Here is a 22,941-nt window from a genome sequence, read left to right as displayed (position 1 = left end):
GCTGAGCACCTCAAGCCCTGGTCTTGTCTTGTCTTTGCTTCCCAGTGTGAACTGCAAGCAGCAATAAAAATTTAACTCTGCTGACTCTATTTCTCAGTTTTTTCTGTATTAATTTTTTATTTGTTCTAGGTCAGACAAGCTGTTTCCTACTGGTGGCGGCAATGACTGCAAATTTAGTTTTATGGTAAGACTATCTAATGATCTGTTGGGTGAGAAATGATGGGGAAATCGATTTTGTTAGTCTAAGTCTCTATTTGCCCCCTGTGAGCCAAAATCAACTAAGAATCTAAAGAATTCTAGCTTTAGTTACTTGATCATAATTTTTTGTATTTCTGTGTTCACTCTTGACCTGTGGCTGAAGTGGCAGTACTGAGGCTATAAGTTATCTGTGTGTCTGCAATTCAGAAAGGGATTTATTATGTGTAATCAGTATGTTAACATCCTAAAGAAGCATTAACACATTAAATTACAAAGTCTCTTAAAGGAGCTCTATCCAAATTTGCTTATAGAGATGAATGAAAGAAATGTTATAGAGGTAAATATTCCTAAAATCTCAGAAAATAAAGAAATTGAACTTGTAATACTTTAGGCTATGTTAAACTTTTAAAAAATATACTTTAAACTGTATTCAACTTTTGAAAAAACTTACAAGAATTAATCAGAAACATTTTAAGAATCCAAGTTGACCTAATTAAGTGAAATCTTTGGTAAATGAGACTCATACCTTTGGTTTACAAAAACCTTTTTTTCCCTAATATCAGTGTTAAATTTAACATAAACACTTATTCTACTTGGGTTTGTTTTTCCTAATGTACAGAAGTTTACCAGCCAAATAAGCTAGTATTATTCCTCCATGATATTTAGGAGTATGAAAATGAAAACCTGTGGTCAACTAAATTTGGTCATTTATTCAATAGTATTAATGTTTTTAAAAATATCATCTTGAAGGTAATTTCCAAAATCTTCAGGCAACTTAAAACAGCAAACAATGCTTATGTATGACATCTCTCAGTTTCCCATCTCCCCACTCCCAGTTTCCTTTATGAAATAGAAGTTACTATAATAAAAAGATAAAATTAACATAAGTGGTTAATTATATCTTAAACAACTATGTTAGGAATAATAGTGACAGAAATACAAAGTGTAATTGTTTTTGTTTTTCAAGGAAAGAAAGTAGTTTGGTGGCTTTCAAACATTTTGGTCTGTACCACCTTTAAACTCATAAAACATTAACAATCCTAGAGTTTTTCTTGTGTGTTGTGATATTTACCATATCAAAAATTAACACCAAGATAATCTTTACTTATCTGAACAATATTTGCATATTAAAATAAATCTTAGTATAATTATGAAAATTGTTTTTACCTCACAGATCCCATTAGACAGTCTTAGAGAAACTGGGAGAGACACATTTTGTCCTAAAATGTCAGTTTGTTCCAGAACGTTGAAAAAGTACAATGAAAGATAAAACTTGGAAACTGAATTTTATCTTTGATTTATAACACTTGGGTCAAAATAAGCTATAAAAGGTGTTAATTTTTAGCAAAGGTCACTCAATTTGGATGGAATTACTTTCTCAATTTGCTGTTTAATGCTTTCACTTACAATATGAAGAGGTTTTTTTTTTTTTTCCTCAGAGCCATTACACTGGATGAAAAGTTATTCTTTGCCTTCCTTGTAACCAGCCTAAGTAGCTGAGATTCTGTTGGCTTTATCTTGTCAGATTTTTTGAAAAAAGACTAAAGGAGGAAAAAAAATGACTAAAGAGAAAAGGTTCCCTATTTATGAAAGAGCTGTGGTTCTTTACAACCATGTTAATTTCTATCTTTACCTCTAAATGTTTTATTGTCACTTCAATTAAACTGATAACCAAATAGTTTATCTGATACCCATGAAGCCTACACTAATCAAATATTCAACTCTCCTCTGACAACTCCTATTGTCTTTTTAAGCTCAAATTGTAAATTTAGAAGAAGATATCTATGTAGAAAACTTCTGAGATTTGTCAGAGAGGCCCAGAAAAGTACAAATGTTTATTATTTCACCTTATAAAAGAGTCTAGAAATGATTATGCTTTTTTTATGTATTACTACTTAAGAGCTGTACAACAAGAGTTATCAAAACAGAAAAGACTACACTTTTCCAAGATTAAAGAGAACAGGTAAAATGTTAATAGAGGTTAAGTATTCCTAATTCGAAAATCCAAAATCCCAAACTTTTTGGGTAGTGACATGATGCTCAAAGGAAATGCTCACTGGAGTATTTCAGCATTTTGGATTAGAGATGATCAACTGATAAACATACTGCAGATATTTCAAAAGTTAATAAAAATTTGAAATACTTCTCCTCTCAAGCATTTTGGATAAGGGATACTTGACCTGTATTTTTTTTTTATGTATATTTTTTGGGAGTCCCTGATGATTTGTAAATTCCCTCACCTTCCATAGTATGTTTTTACCCTCAGGAGAAACATTGTTCAAAACTCTATAAAGTAATTCTTTAGAGTTGCCCTATATTTATCAAAGTCCTGAAGGTACGCTGCCTGATGCAACAGTATAGTGCTGCCAGTCATAAATCCACTTTTTAAAATGTCTACAACCTTACTTCTTTCCTAACTAGAATCTAGCATCTTCTCCTGTGGTTCTTCACTAGGGATGTATGCCAGACTTATGTATGGCATTTTCTAAAAATATAAATGTCTGGATCCTATTCTACATCTACAGTTGAACTCAGTTCCTGTTTTGTCTTTCATTGGGCTTTTTCGACGCTCTGGAACAAACTGACACTTTATGACAAAGTAAATCCTTCCCAGAGTCTCCAAGATCCTCCAAAGAGATCTCCAAGGTAAAAATAATTTTCATAATTATACTGCTAAATCTATTTACTTTATACTCTTGATATGGAAAATTATGTCTGCCCATTTTCATAAATCAGGTTACTTCTTTGAAAATAGGCTTACTCAGATTTTTTGCCTAATATTTTTTGAATGGCTTTATTATCTTTATTTTTCATGTCACAGAAAAAAAATTATCAGTAGCATTATTCTTATTATGAACCCTCCTCAGACCCTCAGTATTTACCAATTACCAGTAACTAATTTACCATGGTCATTAAATATGTCATCTTCAGACAGCTTTTGTTTTATTTAGATGCTTGCCAAAGGCTGTGCTATAAACTATAGATCAGAGTCTGTGTCCTTAAGGTCAGACTCCAAGCCTTGTGAAGAAATATTAATACTTCAGAGAATAGAGTCTTGGGTAGAAGGTTCTAAAGTTGACTGCTCTGACAACTTTTAGACTGTATCACTGGACTGAGGGAGATTTCTAGGACTAGACCTTTTAGCAACAGAATCATGCAAGCAGATCCCTAACATACAATGAAATAAGAATTACATAAGGGCTGAATGAGCTGATGGAGAAAATCTCTGTGGTTGTTTGCAATATTGTTATTTTAATATTCTATTTTCTGGATATATGAAGAGGCATTTTTTCCTCTTAAGCTAGCTGTAATCTACACATTTTGTTGACTCTGCCTTTGTAAACTAAAATGAAATAGTCTAAAATCATATTTAATCTCACATCTCACTGATACCCCATCCCAACCCAAATTCAGATTTCTTACCTAAGTTTCCTTACTTTTCATGGTAGTGCAGTTATCTTCAGCAGTTAAATAAGAATCTGTCTGCCTCCTTTTACCAAGATGTAAGTGGACAAGTTAACTGTGCAACTAAGATCTCACCTGGATTTCATATTTGCAAACGGCATGATAGGTAGGACCAGATACTGTTTTTAAGGAACAATGGTTGGCTTTCTTTATGGAACCAATGCCTATGAAGGCCAGCTTATAAGGAGGTCTGGTGCTTGGCTTACATGGCCCAGTCTGGGAGATTTTAAGGCTGGCCACCCACTTCCTGACAGGACAGGAACCACAGGAAATCTAGGGGACCTTTAGTAGAGTGAGATTCATTCCAATTTATAGGCATTGCAGGTGAAATCTAGTAGAGAGAGTTTCTGAGACTTAGTTTCCTATCCCTTAGATAGAAAATAATAAAGTATTCTTAAAGTTCAATCTGACATTCCTTGTGAAAACTACTAGACAAGAGTTATTTTTGTGACTTCAGTAACTGTCAATACTGTACAGCTCTAGATTTGCAAAACAAACTGAAGGAGGCCTATATTGCTAATGAACAATCTTGCTATACCCATGCAAATAAGCAAGGCAAACTTAAGAACAAACTTCTTGTGATCAGGACTAATCCCTGAGATTATTATGGTCATGAGGTAGATATAGGCTATCAGAAAAAATTATAGAAGAATTTGAAGTAAGCAAAAAAGATTACTGTCTAAGCACACTCTTTGTGCCTTTTATAGTCTTTTTCATAACTGTTGCAACTGATAGCAGTGCCAATGATTCTCAACAAAAATGCACATAGTTTTCCCCTGAAATGTAATTGATTATTGCATTTGAATAATGACCAGTTTTAGATCTATCTGTAAATTAATTTTAGCATTCCTAATCGCCTAAACCAGAAGTGTCAAATCTTTGGCTTCCCTAGGCCACATTAGAAGGAGAATTGTCTTGGGCCACATATAAAATACACTAACACTCCCAACAGTTGATGAGCTAAAAAAAAAAAATTTTTCTAATCGCAAAAAAAAAAAATCTCATCATGTTTTAAGAAAGGTTACAAATTTACATTGCACCACATTCAAAGCTATCCTGGCCTCCATGTGGCCTGTGGGTTGGACAAGCTTAGCCTAAACATACGTATATTCTTTGAATTATCTTTTTGACTAGCTGTAACATCTTACTGGTTCTTTTGGTAATTAAAGGTCAATAAATTTTTTAATCCCTGTTGACTTAAAATTATGAAAAAGGCAGTTTGGCTATAGTAATGTATTTAAAGGAAATACATTACTATAGCCAAATAATGTATATAGAAAAAGGAAAAAAATAGCATTATTAAGTGAAAGAGTAGAAAAGGAGATAAATTATATGAAGAAAAATTTGTATAATTTGAGGATATACTGGATGGATATTACATGCAAAGTTAAAAAGATACCAACTATGAACCCTAAACCAAAAAAAAAAAATATTTGGCAGCTTAAATAATACAAAATTATATCAATAGTGATCACATATAATACACTGGCCTTTTCCCAAGGGCAAACCAGCACTTCTGAAAAACTCTCTCCTTTTGGATTATTTGCAAAATAAACTTTATCCCATAAGCTCATATATGAAAAAAATCTTGGCCAGGCGTGGTATCTCATGCCTATAATCCTGGCACTTTGGGAAGCTGAGGTGGGCAAATCACGAGGTCAGGAGATCAAGACCAGCCTGGCCAACATGGTAAGACCCCGTCTCTACTAAACATACAAAAAATTAGCTGGGCATAGTGGCAGGCACTTGTAATACCAGCTACTCGGGACGCTGAGGCAAGAGAATTGCTTAAACCCGGGAGGCGAAGGTTGCAGTGAGCTGCCATGACAGCAATGCACTCTAGTCCTGGAGACAGAGTGAGATTCAATCTCAAAAAAATAAAAATAAAAATAAAATCTTAAGGTGACTATATTAGAAATATGTTCTAACTTCAGCAAAACCATATAGTGCTCCTTTCTTCTGCATTAGCAGCTTCAATTTATAGTGGGCAAGTTATCTGACCTCCCTATATTTGTTTCTATATCCCTAAAATGGGGATCATGACAAAATCTACTTCATAAGGTTGTTTTGGGAATTAAATGAGCTAACACATGTACGATAATCAGAACAGTATGTGGCCCATAGCTATTTTATCTTTATATGCTGACAGTGTACATTAAGAAACATTTGATGAAGCCAACTAATAAAATTTCTCAAACTCAAGATAAGTATTTGGTTTTAAACATTCTCATAAAACTCAGCACAAACTAAAGACCAGAAGCCTGTAAGTACTTTTTAAGTCACCTTTCCATTTTTTCCTTTTTGCTTATTATTGGAAATTAGCTGATGTACCGTCTTCACATTCCTCCGTCTCAACACTGACATTCAAGCTGAAACAGAAGCACTAAAATGGAGGGTGTAGATGGGGAAAGTGTAACATATAAGTAGACCTAGACTATGAGGTAATAAGAAAGTATTAAAATGAAGGTATTTAAAATTTTTGTTTCCAGTCTCCAAATAAGGCTATCTTAAACAACCAAATTAACAAAAACATGACTTCAAAAATAAAAATTGGGCCAGGCATGGCAGCTTACACCTGTAATCCCAGCACTTTGGGAGGCCAAGGTGGTAGATTACTTGAGCCCAGGAGTTCAAGACCAGCCTGGGCAACATGGTGAAAACCCCGTCTCTATAAAACCTAAAAAATTAGCTGGGCATAGTGGTACACCTATGGTGCCAGCTACTCAAGAGACTTACATGGGAGGATTGCTTGGACCTGGGAGGTTGAGGCTGAGTGATCCGTGGTCATGCTACTGCACTTCGGCCTTAGTGATAAAGCAAGGCCCTGTCTCAAAAAAAAAAAAAAATAAAAAATAAAAAAAATAAAAATTGGGGTGAGTATGGTGGCTCATGGCTGTAACCTCAGCACTTTGGGAGGACAAGATGGAGGACTGAGGCCAACAGTTCAAGACCAGCATGGTTAGTAGTGAGAAACCTATCTCTACATACATACGTACATACATACATATATGAGCAAGCCAGCCAGCCAGCCAGGCATGGTGGCGCATTCCTATAGTCCTAGCTACTTGGAAAGCTGAGTTAGGAGGATTGCTTGAGGCCAGGAGTTTGAGGCTGCAGTGAGCTATAACTACACAATTATATTTCAAGCCAGGCAACAAAGTGAGACTTTGCCTTTAAAAAAATAATAAAATAAAAATAAAAATTGATTGGGGCGGGGTAGAGAAGAAAAAGATTTCCCACAGATATTGTGAAGGAACAGAACTAGATATTAAGTCCCTTTTAGCTCTAAAATTATTTGAATCTATGAACTTGGGAAGCCTTAGGACGCAAGAACTAGGAACCACAAACAAAAACAATCTGCTTTTGATGGAGTAATAATGTGATATAAGTATGTGTTACTACAAAGCCTTTCTAGTTTTCTAAAACAAAAAAACAGATATACTTCTGCTGGAATAAAGTCTCAAATCCTTACTATTTTCAAACTTCATGGAGCAGAAAGGACCATATTTTTATACGATTTACACAGAAAACTGAATCATAAAATTTCTTATAAAACAGCTTCAGAGAAAGAAAAATTAAACTTATTAAACATTAAAAGAGAACAATTAAAACAAACATGATAATTCTTTAGTAATTTAAAAAATTTATTCATTAAAAAAAAGTTGAAATCATGACGAAAAAGAGTATCAATGTAAGATACCTATGTTTCGTAGAATTTCAACAAGTTTTTCTCTTTTTGAGAACTGGCCGACTTGGAGAACGGTCTGCTGAACATCTCTACATGCTCCACCCACTTGTCCAACAGCAACAAACAAATAATTCGACTTTAAAAACTCTGCAGCCAACCTTGAAAAACGAAAGATTATTCTTTAACTTATCCTCCTCTTCATTAGTATTTGCAATATCCACTGAATTCATGCAGGTGTTATCTCAATATTAACCAGACAGCAGATAATAACAGCTATAATAAGATGGTTGGTTACTTGTATCACCCCAGTAATATTTTGAAAGACCAGCATAAAAGATTACACTTTCACAATATATGTAACTACTAGTGAAAAGTTTGTCAAAGCATGGATACTGTAATTTCAAGTGGATTTGCTATCCATGTAAACCTATATAAAATATGTGTATAACCCTAATAAAAAGCATGAACTAAAAGAAATAAATTGCAATAAGCAGGAATTATTTTTTAGTAAAAACTGAAATGTAAGCCTCAGTCACAAATTCTATTCTTCACTCATTGCTTTTATGAATACTATTATTAGTTGTTTTCTGAAAATATTACCTGTTAAATTACTCTACTTCAAATAAACCAGATCTTAGGTCAGTGCTCTGTCATGACATACACAGAAAGTAGAATTTGTATAGCACAATTGGGCAAAACAAGTGAGATGAGACAAAACGCCCAGTGACATAGTGGAATCAAGATGGGTTTGCCTGTCCCAAAGGTTATCAATATCTTAACACACAGTTAACTCACTATCAGCATGCAACTGAGAAGTCTTGCTTTAGATCACATACAAACATGGCTGCTAATTAGACAGTTACCAAAGTAGATGGTGGGAATGCCAATACTGCATCTCCAAGTGAAGATACTATTCAATTGTTGAGAAATAATTGTTTTATGTACCACTAAGAAAGAAAATTATCCTGCAAATTGACCTAGTGCTGTCTTATGAGTTATATTTTTCCCCAGTAAAGAACTCTTGCTAACTTTACACAAAGATTTATCATATAAAATTATATCAATAGCCAGCACCACTATTCAAGGGCTTGTGGAACATTTGATATACTAGCACAAGATCCCATATAACGTTCTATCAAACCAGGAGACCAACTTTAAGGCAAAAGAGGTGTTGGGATAGGCCCATTACCATAGAATTCACAAGTAATATATACTGTACCACTCAGAAGCTGCCAACCTGAGAGAACTTTGGAACAGTCTGCAGAAAGAACAGTTCAAGGGCCAGTTTTGAGGCAACTCTTTAAGAAGATAGGGCATCGCCGGGCACAGTGGCTCACGCCTGTAATCCCAGCACTTTGGGAGGCCGAGGCAGGTGGATCAGAAGGTCAAGAGATCGAGACCATCCTGGTCAACATGGTGAAACCCCGTCTCTACTAAAAATACAAAAAATTAGCTGGGCATCGTGGCACGTGCCTGTAATCCCAGCTACTCAGGAGGCTGAAGGCAGGAGAACTGCCTGAACCCAGGAGGCAGAGGTTGCGGTGAGCTGAGATTGCGCCATTGCACTCCAGCCTGGGTAACAAGAGCAAAACTCCATCTCAAAAAAAANAAAAAAAAAAAAAAAAAAAAAAAAAAAAAAGATGGGCATCAATCTAACACGACACAGTAATTTTTCAAATCAAAGATCTATATATGGCACATGACTCTGTAAATCCAGGAGAGCAAACAATACTGGCCCACCTAGCATCACTTCCAATGACCCACTTGGGAAATCTACACTTCCCAGCCCTTCCTGTCTTCCAACTTTATGTTCTACAGGTTTTGAGGTCTTGGTTTCCAAAAAAGAAAACAGTTCTACTAGAGAAAACAGCAAGAGTCCTGCTGAATTACAGATGGTCCCCAACTTACAACAGGGTTACATCCCAATAAACCTATTATAAGTCCAAAATATCTTAAGTCAAAAACGCAATTAATACCTATGATAAACCATCATAAAGTTGAAAAACCTTAAAATTCTACGTTGAACCACTGGACCATCTGTATAAGCTTCTGCTGTTGCCTGGGTACTTCTGGATCCTTGAGACAAGGGGCTGGCAGGAAAAAGAGTCACCATTCCAGTAGGGATGTGTTACCTTAATCTCTGAATTCACTAGACCACATGGTATATAACACAATCCTCAAATATCTGCCAATAATTGGTATATGAATTTTCTACCAAAGGCCCAGTTTTCCCAAATTCTATACATTTAGGTTCGAAAAGATGGCACAACAATAAAAACAACTTCATTTAGTAAGCACTTATTAAACCCCAGCTGGGTTCTATGCTACCACACACACACACACACACACACACACACACACACTCTCTCTCTCTCTCTCTCTCTCTCTCGCTCTCTTTTTAAAAAAGATGTGATGTTAATTCAAAGCCAGGAATAAAGGTAGGAAACAATGGAAAATGTGGTAAACATTTTAGAAATACATCTATTTTTTTAAACTACCTATATGAAAATATTAAAGACAAATCTCTAAAAATAGGATATTCACATTGCTTCCACTTTGATAAAAGTATGTATATAACCAAATTATTTTTAAGAAAAAAACTTAACCTCTGAATTTCCTCTGGAAAAGTTGCACTGAACATAAGGGTTTGGCGCTGTTCCTTTGATGGCATTCCTGGGCAAGAAATTAACTTCTTCATTTCTGGTCCAAACCCCATATCCAACATGCGATCAGCTTCATCCAAAACTAAATATTTGATCTGTTTGAGACCAATCTTGAAGGATATTTTCAAAGATAAAACAGAAAATTCATATTAGTTTATATTAAACTACTCTCCACAATTCCAACTGTTAAAATACTGTTAAGAACAAAGACTAGAAATCAGTGTATAAAATGAGAATTGTTATGCTTAGATATTACTGTATATTTCAGTTCAATTTTGTTATAAAGCATTTTTAAAATTAAGTCTAAAATAAACCAAAAATCTAGATCAACACTGTGCAATAAAACTTTCTGCAATTACTTAAAAGTTCTATTACCTGCACTGTTTAACATGTCAGTCACTAGCCAAAGGTAGCTAGCTATTACACATTTGAAATGTGGCTACTGTGACTGTGGAACTGAATTTTTAATTTTATCATTCTTTAAAATTGCTACACATACTAGTGGTTACTGTGTTGGACAGTATAGATCTAGATTATATTATTTGATCAAGTTAGACTCTAATGTAAGAAAATATCCTAATGGCAGGACAGATTCTAATATTTTCTAACTGGTAAAATTTTTTCTAACCTTTTCAAATCCTTAGTAAATTCTCCATTCTCTAATCACTCAGAATAATCAGGAACCTTCTCTTACCTTTGCACGAACATCTATTACTATAAATAGAAGAACACACTTGCAAAGTGGATTTGGTACCACTATGAAGATGTTTAGCAAGAAAGTAAGGTATATATCTCTGGGTCATTTTTTAAAGTATACTAAGAAAGGTGCATTTATGCAGAAATAACTTTTTTTTTTTAGTAGTCCAGAGAGATTAAAGAGGCTCAACTCAGAAGGACCCTTTGAAAAGTTTTTAAGAAGCAAATCTGGGCTGGGCAAGGTGGCTCACACCTGTAATCCCAGCACTTTGGGAGGTTGAGGCAGACGGATCACCTGAGGGTCAGGAGTTTGAGATCAGCCTGGCCAACATGGAGAAACCCCATCTCTACTAAAAATATTTTTAAAAAGTAGCCGGGAGCGTATGCCTGTAATCCCAGCTACTCAGGAAGCTGAGGCAGAAGAATTGCTTGAACCCAGGAGGCAGAGATTGCAGTGAGCCGAGATCACGCCATTGCACTCCACCCTGGGTGACAAGAGCAAAACTCCATCTCAAAAATAAAATAAAAAGCAAATCTGGTTGATTAAGGTGAACTGAAAGTACTGATTTAGAGATGTAAAAATATAGTATATGAATTTTTAAATAAGTACATGGCCCTAAAATCTTTTTAGATTTAGAAAATTAACAATCCTGGTTGATATCACTCCCATGCTGACACAGGAGATAGAATTATTGATGTCACAATGGGTTTCTTACAGGAGAAAACTATTTCCCCAAGATATGTATGAAATCAGATAAAAAGTTATTAACTGCATTTTTACCCCAGCATAGTGGGATACAGAATATGTAATTCTGGAATCAGACCCAGATTCTAACATTAGCTCTATACTTACTAGAGCTAACTGAGAGATTTTTAAAATAAATTACATAATCTAATTGAGTTTGTTTTCCCAAGTATAAAATAGAAAACACTATTCCTGTAGAGATTATCTTGAGAATTATATAAGAACGAATTCAAAGAATGTGATGGAGGCTAACACATAAATGGTGTTCTAGTAAATACATCTGTCTTTACCTCATTTGTTCCCTTTCCCGTATCAAAAAAAATTATCAATCTCACAACTTTGTTATTCCTATAAGGCATACCTTTTCTTTGCCTATGATATCCATCAGTCTTCCAGGAGTAGCACATAATATATTACAGCCTTGTACTATTTGTCGAATTGAATGCCCCAGCTGGGTTCCCCCATATATAACAACAGCTCTTACACAAGTCCTATTAAGAAGAAAACTAAATGTCATTTTCTAGTTACTTAAAAAACTAGGCATCTGTTTCTAACAAGATATAAAACAAAACCCAAAAAGAAAGAAAACACATTCAGCTATCTAAAAAATATTAAATTCTGGCCAGGCATGGTGGCTCATGCCTGTAATACCACCAGTACTTTGGGGAGGCCAAGGCAGGTGGATCACCTGAGGTCAGGAGTTAGACCATCCTGGTCAACATGGTGAAATCCTGTCTCTACTAAAAATATAAAAAATTGGCCAGGCGTGGTAGCATGCGCCTGTAATATCAGCGACTTTGGTGGCTGAGGCAGGAGAATCACTTGAACCCAAGAGGCGGAGGTTGCAGTGACCGAGATCCTACCACTGTACTCTTGCCTGGGCAACACAGCGAGTCTCCATCTTAAATTTAAAAAAAAAAAAAGTGATCTTTTACTTGATTTTCTAAAAAAAATTCATTAGTTTTGGGGGAACAGGTGGTGTCTGGTTATACGGATAAGTTCTGAGATCTTTTACTTTATTTAAAAGACTGAAAGCAATACAGTACATAAGGATCAGCAAGATATAAACACTGAAATACACAATCCACGTTTTACCAAAAAATCAGGTTTGATATTAAAGTGATTTTAACAAGCATGGAAAAAGTTGAAATCACTTGTGGTGGTTTTAACATACATATACAAATTCTTCGATATATTCCTTCCTTCAAATATGAATTCTACCTTCCCCCTTCAGTGTGGGCAAGGCTGGCCACATGATTGTTCAACCTTCCCAGTCACACAGGGTCCCAAGTTCAGAAGAACCCTGTGCTTCATTTAATGCTCTGCTGTTGCTGCCTTGAAATTGGTAATAATTGTACAACAAGGACCCTGTACTTGTTCCAATTTTGCACTAGTTCCAATAAATTATAATAGCCACTCCTGAGTAGGGTCAAAATTAATGACTTGCTTCTTACAAAGAGAATGCGGCAGAATGACAATGTGTGACTTTTGGGATTATTTCATAAAAGCTATTACAGCCTCCTCTTTGTTCTTACTGATCACTCAATCTAGGGTAAGCAGTGCCATTTAATGGATAATTACGCATCCCTATGGGAAGATACAGTGAAGCCTTCAGATGACTGCAATCCTGGCTGACATCTTGTCTACAATCTCATAAAAGACTCTTAACTCAGAAGGACCCAACTAAGCCAAGCTGTTCCCCAATTCCTAAGCCCCCAAAATGGTGAGACAGTAAATGTTTATTATTGTAAGCAACTATCTTTTATGGCAATTTGTTAATCAGCAATAACTAAATGTTGGCAAAGGGTATATTGAAATTGGACTTCTGATACACTGCAGGCACAAATATACATTAATTGCAAACTTTAAAATAAGTTCCTGCTCTTTAACATTAAAATTTGTAAAACCCTAATCTAAAAAAAATACTTAAAACAAGATTTTTTTTGAGTCACGGTCTCACTCTCACCTAGGCTGGAGTGCAGTGGCACAATCACAGCTCACTGCAGCCTTGACCTACCAGGCTCAGGTAATCCTCCCATCTCTCAGGCTCCTGAGTAGCTGGGACTACAGGGGTGCACCACCACACCTGGCTAATTTTTGTATTTTTTTTTTTTTTTTTGTAGAGATGGGTTTTTGCCATGTTTCCCAGGCTGGTCTCAAACTCTCTATCTTGGCCACCCAAAATGCTAGGATTACAGGTGTGAGCCACCATATCCAGCCAAAACAGAAAAACTATGTAGCAAGATGTATGCTGCAATTTTGTTTACAATAGCCCCATATTAGAAAGAATCTAAATGCCTCAGAATAGAGAAATAAAATGTATCCACATGGGCAATTTTAAAGCCATTACAAATCAGGTCTTATTATGCAATAAGCATTTTCTGTATTATAAAGTTATATGTAAAAGAATATAAAATTATTAGAATACCCCAAGTTCCTTTTTAAATATACATTAAAAACTACCAAGAAATAACACCAGTGTGTTCACTATTTTCCACTTCCAGTATTACTGTTTTTTAAATTAAAATTTTACTTTTTTAGAGACAGGGTCTCTCCCTGAGTGTGGTGTTGCAATCACAGCTTACTGCAGCCTCAAACTCCTGGACTCAAGCAATCCTGCCTCAACCTCCTAGGACAACAGGTGTACACCACCACGTGCTAAACAGTTACTTTATTTTTTGTAGAGACGTGGTATCACCATGTTACCCTGGCTGGTCTCAAACTCCTGGCCTCAAGCAGTTCTACTGCCTGGGCCTCACAAAGCACTGGGATTATAGACATGAGCCACCAAGTCCAACCTATTAACCTAATTTTTAATAAGCCTATTTCTTTTTAAAGATAAAAAGAATTCCGTAAACAGGATAATGAAAAAATAATTTTAAGTAATGCTAAAAATTACAAGAGTGCATTATTACTAAGTACTTCCCAAAAGTGAAGGGAAGAAAGTCTCTAAAGAAAAAGCTATTTTGTGAGTAGCATTCTGATGTACTTACCCAAAAGAAAATTTTCTGGCTTCCAAATAAATCTGGTTGACCAATTCTCGAGTTGGTGCTACAATAATACACTCTGGTTCCTGCAACTCTTTAAAACGACTGGCAGTTACTCCATCACGCATCATATGAGCCAAAATTGGTAGGAGAAAAGCCGCCTAGAAGTTAAGTTGCCTAGGTTACAAATTTATAGTGCATCACTTTTATCCCTATGGAAAGCTAATCATCATGTCCTTATGGCCTTTAGACTCTACTTCCATCTTACTGGTAAATTTAAGATGAGAAACAAAAACAACTTTCATGTTAATGTGTTCTTAACATTTAGGTCTTTATGCTCATATTATATAATATAAAATTTGATAAAATTAATCTATCCTATCAAATTTTTAGTGTATTTTTAAAAGCATACCCATGAATTCTAAGTAGATCAATATCATTGGTCTATTTGTGGAGGAAAGTAATAGATGTAATTGCTGCAAATCATTACAGTGAGCAATTACTCTAAGTTAGTCCTTTTGAGGTCATAATAAAATTATCACTCAGAATGGACAACAAAAGTGGTCCACAGAGTAAAATCTTGGAAATCATCATTTGTGTTACTGAACACATTACCCCTACTGAAGTTACAGCTGGCAACCGAAATTCTGTGCTATAGTTTTCTCATTTAAGCAAATAAGACACTTGCTAAAATCCACCTCCAAAACCATGTTTAACACTCTCATCAGCTGCTATACAATACCTATTTTTCCCTAAAATTCTATTACAAAAGGTGATTAAGATTAAAATAGTATGACCTCATGGACTCTATCACCTTAGAAATAATAGTCTCATCTCAGAGTCCTAATTAACACACAAATCTCCCAGATTAGTCCTAAAACCAACCTGGTCTCATCAGACTTCTTCTATAATTAGCATAACATGATGTCACTTAATACTAAGGAATCATGTACAATGCATGTAACTTTCTCATTCTTTATCTTTTGACTCCAAGAGCATACCAGCTATATTACAGAAATTACTTTCTCCCTCTTTTACTGTTTTATAATCTCTGCTTTGACTTTCAGTCACTTTGTTTTAGATACCACCGTGTTTCAGAAACAGCTGCATACTTAAACATCTGTGGACTGCAACACTACCCTAGAAATAGTTCAGAATTCTTTCTTCAGAAGTACACAAATCCTAGTAAAAATCAGAAGCAAAACCATCAATAATTATTACAGGTCACTGAAATCATCTACAAACCTTCTACTCAAAAGAAGAAACTCAAGTTACTTAGGAAGAATCAAAGCTCAAAAAACTTAACAGTTTGGACATGTGGGGAAAGACTTACAGTCTTCCCAGACCCTGTCTGAGCACAAGCCATCAAATCTCGTCCTGCAAGTATGATAGGAATACTGTATTTTTGCACAGGAGTAAGCTTAGTATAACCAGCTTTAGCAATGTTGTTACTCAGTGTCTGACAGAGATTAGCTTCTTCAAAAGTCTGGGGAAAAAAAAAAGCAATGATTACATTCTATATATCATATGCAGATCATTTATAAGCATATTTCATTCAAGCCAGTTTCAAGTTCTGTTAATTCTACTTTATATACTACTTTACTAACATGCCCCCATTCAAAAGTAAATATTCAAAGCCTGTATATTATAACACGATTTGACAGAATCAGGAAGTATCTCCCATAAACAGTGGTTTTAAAAACATTTTTCCTGCCCCCTTGAAACCTATGAGATATGAATAAGTCTGCTCAGTAATGGGTTGTTCTAAGTATAATTATCAACAGGAGACAGAGGGCTCCCCCTCAGAAAAATCACTGCCCTAAGACACACTTTCTCACAATCTTGGGAAAACATCTTGACTCTCTAGGAAAAATTTTTTTTTTAATAAAATTCTCATCCTGGTATGGGGAGTGGGGATGAAATCTATTAGTCTCTTTGAACATAGCAATTTGTAGACAGTAAGACATCATTCTAAATTTTCAACCTAAGACCTTAGGTATGAAAGGTGAAATCTGTGTATTGGTATCAGCTTTAAAAACTGTATCATGTATTTTAAAAGCAAAGTTTGCTACACAGCTAATACAGAAATAATTAATACACTGACCAGAATTGCTGGCGGTGCATCATGTCCAGACACTTCCACAAGAATAGTGTCATATTTGTCAAAGTTTATGCCTGTCTGATAATGTGCAAAGATGGAGTCCTCATCCTCAGGTGGAGGAGGGGGTATGTAGGTCACTTTTGGTCCTTGAAATTTAAATTAAAAACATAATGCACGTTACAGAGACTAAGAAAAAATAAGGGAAAATAGACAAAAATTGACAAGATCAAATCTTAAATACTACACAACTTTTCATTGCTTACCTTTTAAAGTTTTCACTGTTCAAATTTTTAAAAGATAACTTTGTTTTTAAGTAAAATACTTAAGCATTGTTATTAAAACACAATATACTTCCACGTGAGTCACACAAATGTTCATATACCTTGAGTATCACCACTTTCTCCTCCTTCTGCTTCTGATTTCCAAGAATCTTAAAGAGGATCAAATAAGAAAGAGAGATATATATATATTTTTTTAATTGAAGAGTACAAGAACCCTCACTACAAAAATCAAATACCTTGTTTAAGGAAAACTTACTCTTTCCAGAGCCTGTTATTACTTCTTCATTTAAACCTTTGTAACCACCTATTAAAGAAATTCATAAATGACAATTGGTCAAGATGCAAGGCTATGCACATCTTTATTTTCACTGCTTGCCTTCAAAGAGAACAAGTTCTAAAAAAAAAACCTTTAAATTCCCTTCTTACAAATACTTGAGACAATTAAGACAAATAGAATCTTGTACATTTTTAGTTTCTGTAATATTCAAAATAATTTTATGTAGATGAGACTATTATATATTATTACATTTTGTTTAAGCCATTATATTTCTTCCCTAATCAGCAAAGGAATGTATTTTCTAAAGAACCTGTGTTGGGGGGTGCCCCAAGACCATCCCCAGTTCAGTAACTGCTAGGAGTCACCAGATTCAGAATTATAGTCATACTCATGATTATGATTTATTAGAGAAAAAATAGGGAGTACAATCAACAGAAAAAAAGGTGCATGGGCAAAACTCAGAGAAAACCAGGCACAAGTTTCCATGTCTTCTACTGCAGTCACACAGGATGTGCTTAGTTCTGCCAGCAATGAGCTGTGACAACACATGTAAAATCTACCAGAGAGATTATTAGAGACTCAGAAGCTCATTAGAGACTCAGTACCCAGGGTTTTTAGTAGGGGCTAATATTGTACTCGCCTTCTGCCTGGCACATACCAAATTCCAGACTCCCAGAAGCAAAGCAAATATTCAGCAAAAAAACAATGCACAAATGGTTTAGGCACAAAGAGTTACTTTAACCAGTTAGGGTGGTGGGAATCCATCCCAAATCCAAGTTTTCAGTTGCTAGCTGTGATGATTAATTTGTGGTGTCAATTTGACTTGATTAAAGGATAGCCAGGTAGCTGACAAAGCATTATTTCCGGGTATGTCTGGGAGGGCGTTTTAAAAGAGACTGGCATTTGTATTCGTGGACAGAATAAGAAGATCCACCCTCATCCAGAGTGGACAGGCATCATCCAATAGGCTGAAGGCCAGATAACACAAAAGGCAGAAGAAAGGCAAATTTTCTCTCTCTTCTGGAGCTGGGACATTCTTCTTCTCTTGTTCTTGAACATCAGAACTCCAGGTTCTCTGGCCTTTGGACTCAGGACTTGTACTAGGCAAGCTCCCGCCCCCCTGACTCCGCCGCACCAAGAGGTTCTCAGGTCTTTGGCTTTGAACTGAGAGTTACACTATCAACTTCCCTGGTTCCTTTGGACTTGGACTGAAGCACACTACTGGTTTCCCTGGTTCTTAGCTTGCAGACAGCCTATCATAGGACTTTCTCTCTCAGCTTTCATAATCTCATGAGCCAATTCCCCTAATTAGTCCCCTCTCATCCATCCATCCATCCACCTACCCATCCATCCATCTATCTCCTCCCTCCCTCCTTTTGATCTGTCTCTATGGAGAACCCTAACTAATATACACTAGCCAAGGAATAGCCTTTTAAGTAAGATTTTCAATTTCATTTACTGATGAATTTTCGATGAACAATCAGGCCTGTTAACTGCTTTCTATATACTACCTTTCTGATTTTTAGATAATGAGTCATCTATTGTGCTACTTTTAGGTACTATGACTGCATTAGATTCAAAAGCTAATTAAATATAACACTTTTTCCATATCAAGTCTCTAATTTTCTTATCCTGTATATCCACAGGTCTTAAAATCCTCCTTCACATAGGCTGTGAATATTTGTGGAAGATTTGGTTTAGCTAGTCTTTAATAAACTTTTTCTACATAGAAGAATCCAGGAATCAGCAGGGGTAGGAGGACTGTTGCTTTGAATTATCTTGGACTAATAATGATTATTGAGAATCTTCCAAATACATCACCCAAGCTTCACTGGTTTACTAGTCTGGAAAGCATTTTAACTTTTATATGACACTGAAGTATTTACACTTCAAAAAAACTTTACAGTCGGGGCAGTGGCTCATGCCTGTAATTGTAGCACTTTGGGAGGCCAAGGTGGGCAGATCACCTGAGGTCAGGAGTTTGAGACCGGCCTGGCCAACGTGGTGAAACCCTGTCTCTACTAAAAATACGAAAATTAACCAGGTGTCGTGGCCAGCGCCTGTAATTCCATATACTAGGGAGGCTGAGGCAGGATAATGGCTAGAACATGGGAGGTGGAGGTTGCAATGAGCCAAGATCATGCCACTGCGCTCCAGCCTGCACAACAGAGCAAGACTCTGCCTCAAAAAAAAACCAACAAAATAAAAAGAAAAAACTTATAAGAGTAAAAAATTATACATATTGAGCTATCTTTATCCTTTAGACCAAATCAAATTACTATTCCTAAGAAAAAGCATATTGTTTTAATAAGGATTTATACATATATCTCAGTCTTTAACTTCTACACAGCATCCCATTTTGTGATTATGATTAAACAGTTGTTTTTAGTTTATTTTATTTTTTGAGACGAAGTCTCGCTCTGTCGCTCAGCTGGAGTGCAATGGCTCGATCTTGGCTCACTGCAACCTCTACCTCCTGGGTTCAAGCGATTCTCCTGCTTCAGCCTCTTGGGTAGCTGGGACTACAGGTGACACCCAACTAGTTTTTGTATTTTTAGTAGAGATGGGATTTCCCCATGTTGGCTAGGATGGTCTCCATCTCTTGACCTCATGATCTGCCCACCTCAGCCTCCCAAAGTGCTGGGATTACAGGCATGAGCCACCACGTCTGGCCTTAAACAGTTTCTTATTGATGAATTTCAGGTGATTTTCAGTTTTTATTTATGATAAATGATGTCTCAGTGAACATCCTTGTACATGCATTTGCAAATACATCTATAGTATATAATTCCTACAACAGAACTGCTGGATTAGAGAGGCAATAACCTGGAGAGTATTAAGGAAAGCTCTAAAACAGGCTGTGTAAATTTATACTCCTCAGTGCATAAAAAAGGTAAGTTACCTTTAACTTTAAAAATTAAATTTGTTGCCAAGCACTGACGTACAGAAAAAAATAAATTTGGATTACAATGATTTTAACTTCTCTCAGATAAACAAAATAAGAACTTACCTCGTCCACTTCCACTGCCACGTCTGCTTTGAGAAGTATCACCATTACCTGGTAAGGCGTTGTTTTACAAATTATTTAGATCAAACACAGCTGCTCCTCAAACACACAAACTGCATGGTTATTTCTATTCAACAAAGAGTTAATACTTCAGAATCCTAGTCCCTTTACCCATCCATCTCCTAATTCTAGATTAAGCTTTTTTTTTTTTTTGACACAGAGTCTTACTCCGTCACCCAGGCTGGAGAGCAGTGGTGTGATCTTGGCTCGCTGCAACCTCCACCTTCTGGGTTCAAGCAATTCTTGTGCCTCAGGCGCCTGAGTAGCTGGAACTACAGGCGCACACCACCATGCCAAGCTAATTTTTCTATTTTTAGTAGAGATGGAGTTTCGCCATGTTGGCCAGGCTGGTCTCGAACTCTTGGCCTCAAATGATCCACCTGCCTTGGCCTCCCAAAGTGCTGGGATTACAGGCGTGAGCCACCACGCCCGGTCTCTAGGTTTAACTTTAACCTTAACCTCATTTGAACAGTTTTCATCAATTGTCTTTTCATTTTCACTTCAAATCACACAAACAATTTTCCCTAACTCGGAATCCTTTATCCCTCCAGTTAATAATTCAGATCTCAAATTATCTGGTAGATAACATAGGAAATAATTCACATTACATAAATTTTATAAGGGAGACAAACTGTTCACATATTTTTACCTACAGATCTAAAAGCGGAGCAAATCATAAGCCAAACTAGTATACTTAAACATATATATTACGTTTACAAATCCTAGTGCTAAAACATGTATCAATAATTAATATTCAGTAATAAGTTTTATTTCTCACCTGTGCCACTTAATGCTGGCCTTCTAGAACCAAAAAGGCCACCAGTGCGTTGCATACATTCATCTTGGTCTAATTCATTACCTTGATTTGCAGAAAGTAAAATTAGATTACATATTATCCTTAAGAAGTTTTTTAAACATTCAGTAAACAGTAAAAAATCAAGTTACGGTACCAGAAGTTAAAAGATGTGGGGTAAAACAGAAAAATACTATTCTGGTTAAACTAAATATTGTGCAAAGGAATTCTCTACAAATGACATCCTTCAATGACAAATTACTTCCTCAAAATGTATTTTTTAAAAAATACTTCATAAAATAAATTAAGGCCAGTGCTATGCCAAAATACAAGCAAGTTAAATCTCTAGAAACTGCCTGAGAAACTTCCTATTGCTTCACTTCATTATTCTTCAGAATAGCAACCCTTGCTCCCACTGTTGCCAAATCAAACCTTACCAGTCCTGCACAGTAACCCTTCAAATTCCCTAAACTTCTGTGAAAGTGATAATTCACTAATCCGCTACACATCTATTCATTATTACAAATTTATGTTTTTAGCTTCCAAAACCATCAATCTATCCTCCTCTGTTAAGAGGCACACACATTCCAACAGTGACCCCTGAAGTCAGTACCTTATCTCTAAGGAATGATGGCTGGAAAAATTTAAAGTAGAAAGCCACATTGGTGAAAGACGGTATGTTGGGAGGTACAGCCACATAGAAGGCCACTTGTTTATAAGGTCAGCCATATTATCAAAGCTCTAAAACACTGAATAATATGTTATATTAAAGAACTGAGTCACACAAACTTATTTTTTCAATTCATATATTTCATCTTAACCAATATGCAATTACATCTGTCTAAAAATAATGTTATATACAATGTGGGTGATTAATGTGTGTTAGTCACTGAGCTATGCTATTCTCATATAATCCTCCCAACAACCTTCTTTGATAGCTTTTTTTTTTTTTTTATCATTTTCTTTTTAACAGATGAAGCACACCATTCACAAATCCACTACTAACTTGGACTTCCTAGACCAAATCCTCCACGGCAACCTCGGAAACTACCTCTTCCACCTCTTCTGGATGGCCCTGAAGTGTCTGAATTACTTCCATCTCGATAGCCTATAATATTAAAACACACAAAAGAACAACACAAAACAACAAAGAAATCTTGGGGACACAGTCAAATTTAATTTAAGCCTTGAATACTCGGTAACTTTAAACAAGTATTTTAAGGCACTGTTACCAAAAAGAAATGACATATTTGACCCGTAAGTGTTCAACTTTACTAATACAAATACATACGGCTACAATTTTTTAAAACCTCATTGCTTGCTTTGAGAATTGAGTCTAAAAGTCACTAAAGAAAAAAGTGACACTTGAAGTAAAACAGTAAAAGTCACCAAAACTGCACCATTAACTGGATTTCCACAATGCACAAAATAAATAAATCCTAGACTTATATCTGCTCCATATAGAATATAGTAAACATCTTACTCAAAACAGAGACATGCAGGTACATATAAGGTCTGATTTCCAGGTACAAACAATTTTTAATTGAACTGAATACCAAAAGATTAGTAGAAACAGTTCAAGTAAAATTTAATTCCACATAGGGCAGACTCAAAGGGCAGAACCAGATCAATGTAAAACTCAAGTGCCAACTGGGCAGGAAATAGAGAGGCTGTTCAGTTTGTAAACTTGCAACTATTTATACCTAAACAGAAGGTGGATAAAGATAGAAATTCTATCTATGCTATTTCTGAATATTAGAGTATATGTATTTTAAAGCCTATTTAAAAATGAAAACAAAACTCTTCAAAAAATGTATCTTCTGGAACCTTTTCTGTAAAGGTCCAAGTTATTTTCATGAAAGTAAAATAATATATAACACATACATAAGTTTAAAATATAATTTAAAGCTTATCTCCACTGCCCAGCTTAAGACTAAAATATTTCCAATATATTTGCAGCCTGTTTCTGTTTTTTTTTTT

At 35.6% G+C, this 22,941-nt stretch overlaps 1 protein-coding gene across 3 annotated transcripts in view; it reads right to left on the bottom strand.

Annotated features, from left to right (window-relative positions):
- The window catches only part of DDX4 (DEAD-box helicase 4), a 70,234-nt gene that overhangs the window by 5,677 nt on the left and 41,616 nt on the right, over positions 1–22,941 (bottom strand). For 2 of the 3 annotated variants that reach the window (XM_037745777.1, XM_037745778.1), the window contains 11 exons: positions 21,968–22,069; positions 20,947–21,027; positions 20,112–20,159; positions 17,081–17,128; positions 16,926–16,973; positions 16,547–16,689; positions 15,776–15,928; positions 14,449–14,603; positions 11,817–11,946; positions 9,958–10,124; positions 7,364–7,509 (listed from right to left, as the gene is read on the bottom strand). In XM_037745777.1, the coding sequence (XP_037601705.1) occupies positions 7,364–7,509; positions 9,958–10,124; positions 11,817–11,946; positions 14,449–14,603; positions 15,776–15,928; positions 16,547–16,689; positions 16,926–16,973; positions 17,081–17,128; positions 20,112–20,159; positions 20,947–21,027; positions 21,968–22,069 (1,221 nt within the window). The remainder of the gene's footprint in view (positions 1–7,363; positions 7,510–9,957; positions 10,125–11,816; positions 11,947–14,448; positions 14,604–15,775; positions 15,929–16,546; positions 16,690–16,925; positions 16,974–17,080; positions 17,129–20,111; positions 20,160–20,946; positions 21,028–21,967; positions 22,070–22,941) is intronic. The other variant, XM_037745779.1, reaches the window with a different exon arrangement.

This window comes from Cebus imitator, unplaced genomic scaffold (assembly GCF_001604975.1).
Source record: "Cebus imitator isolate Cc_AM_T3 unplaced genomic scaffold, Cebus_imitator-1.0 Scaffold213, whole genome shotgun sequence".
NCBI lineage: Eukaryota > Metazoa > Chordata > Mammalia > Primates > Cebidae > Cebus > Cebus imitator.
This window is presented reverse-complemented; position numbering and strand designations above follow the sequence as displayed.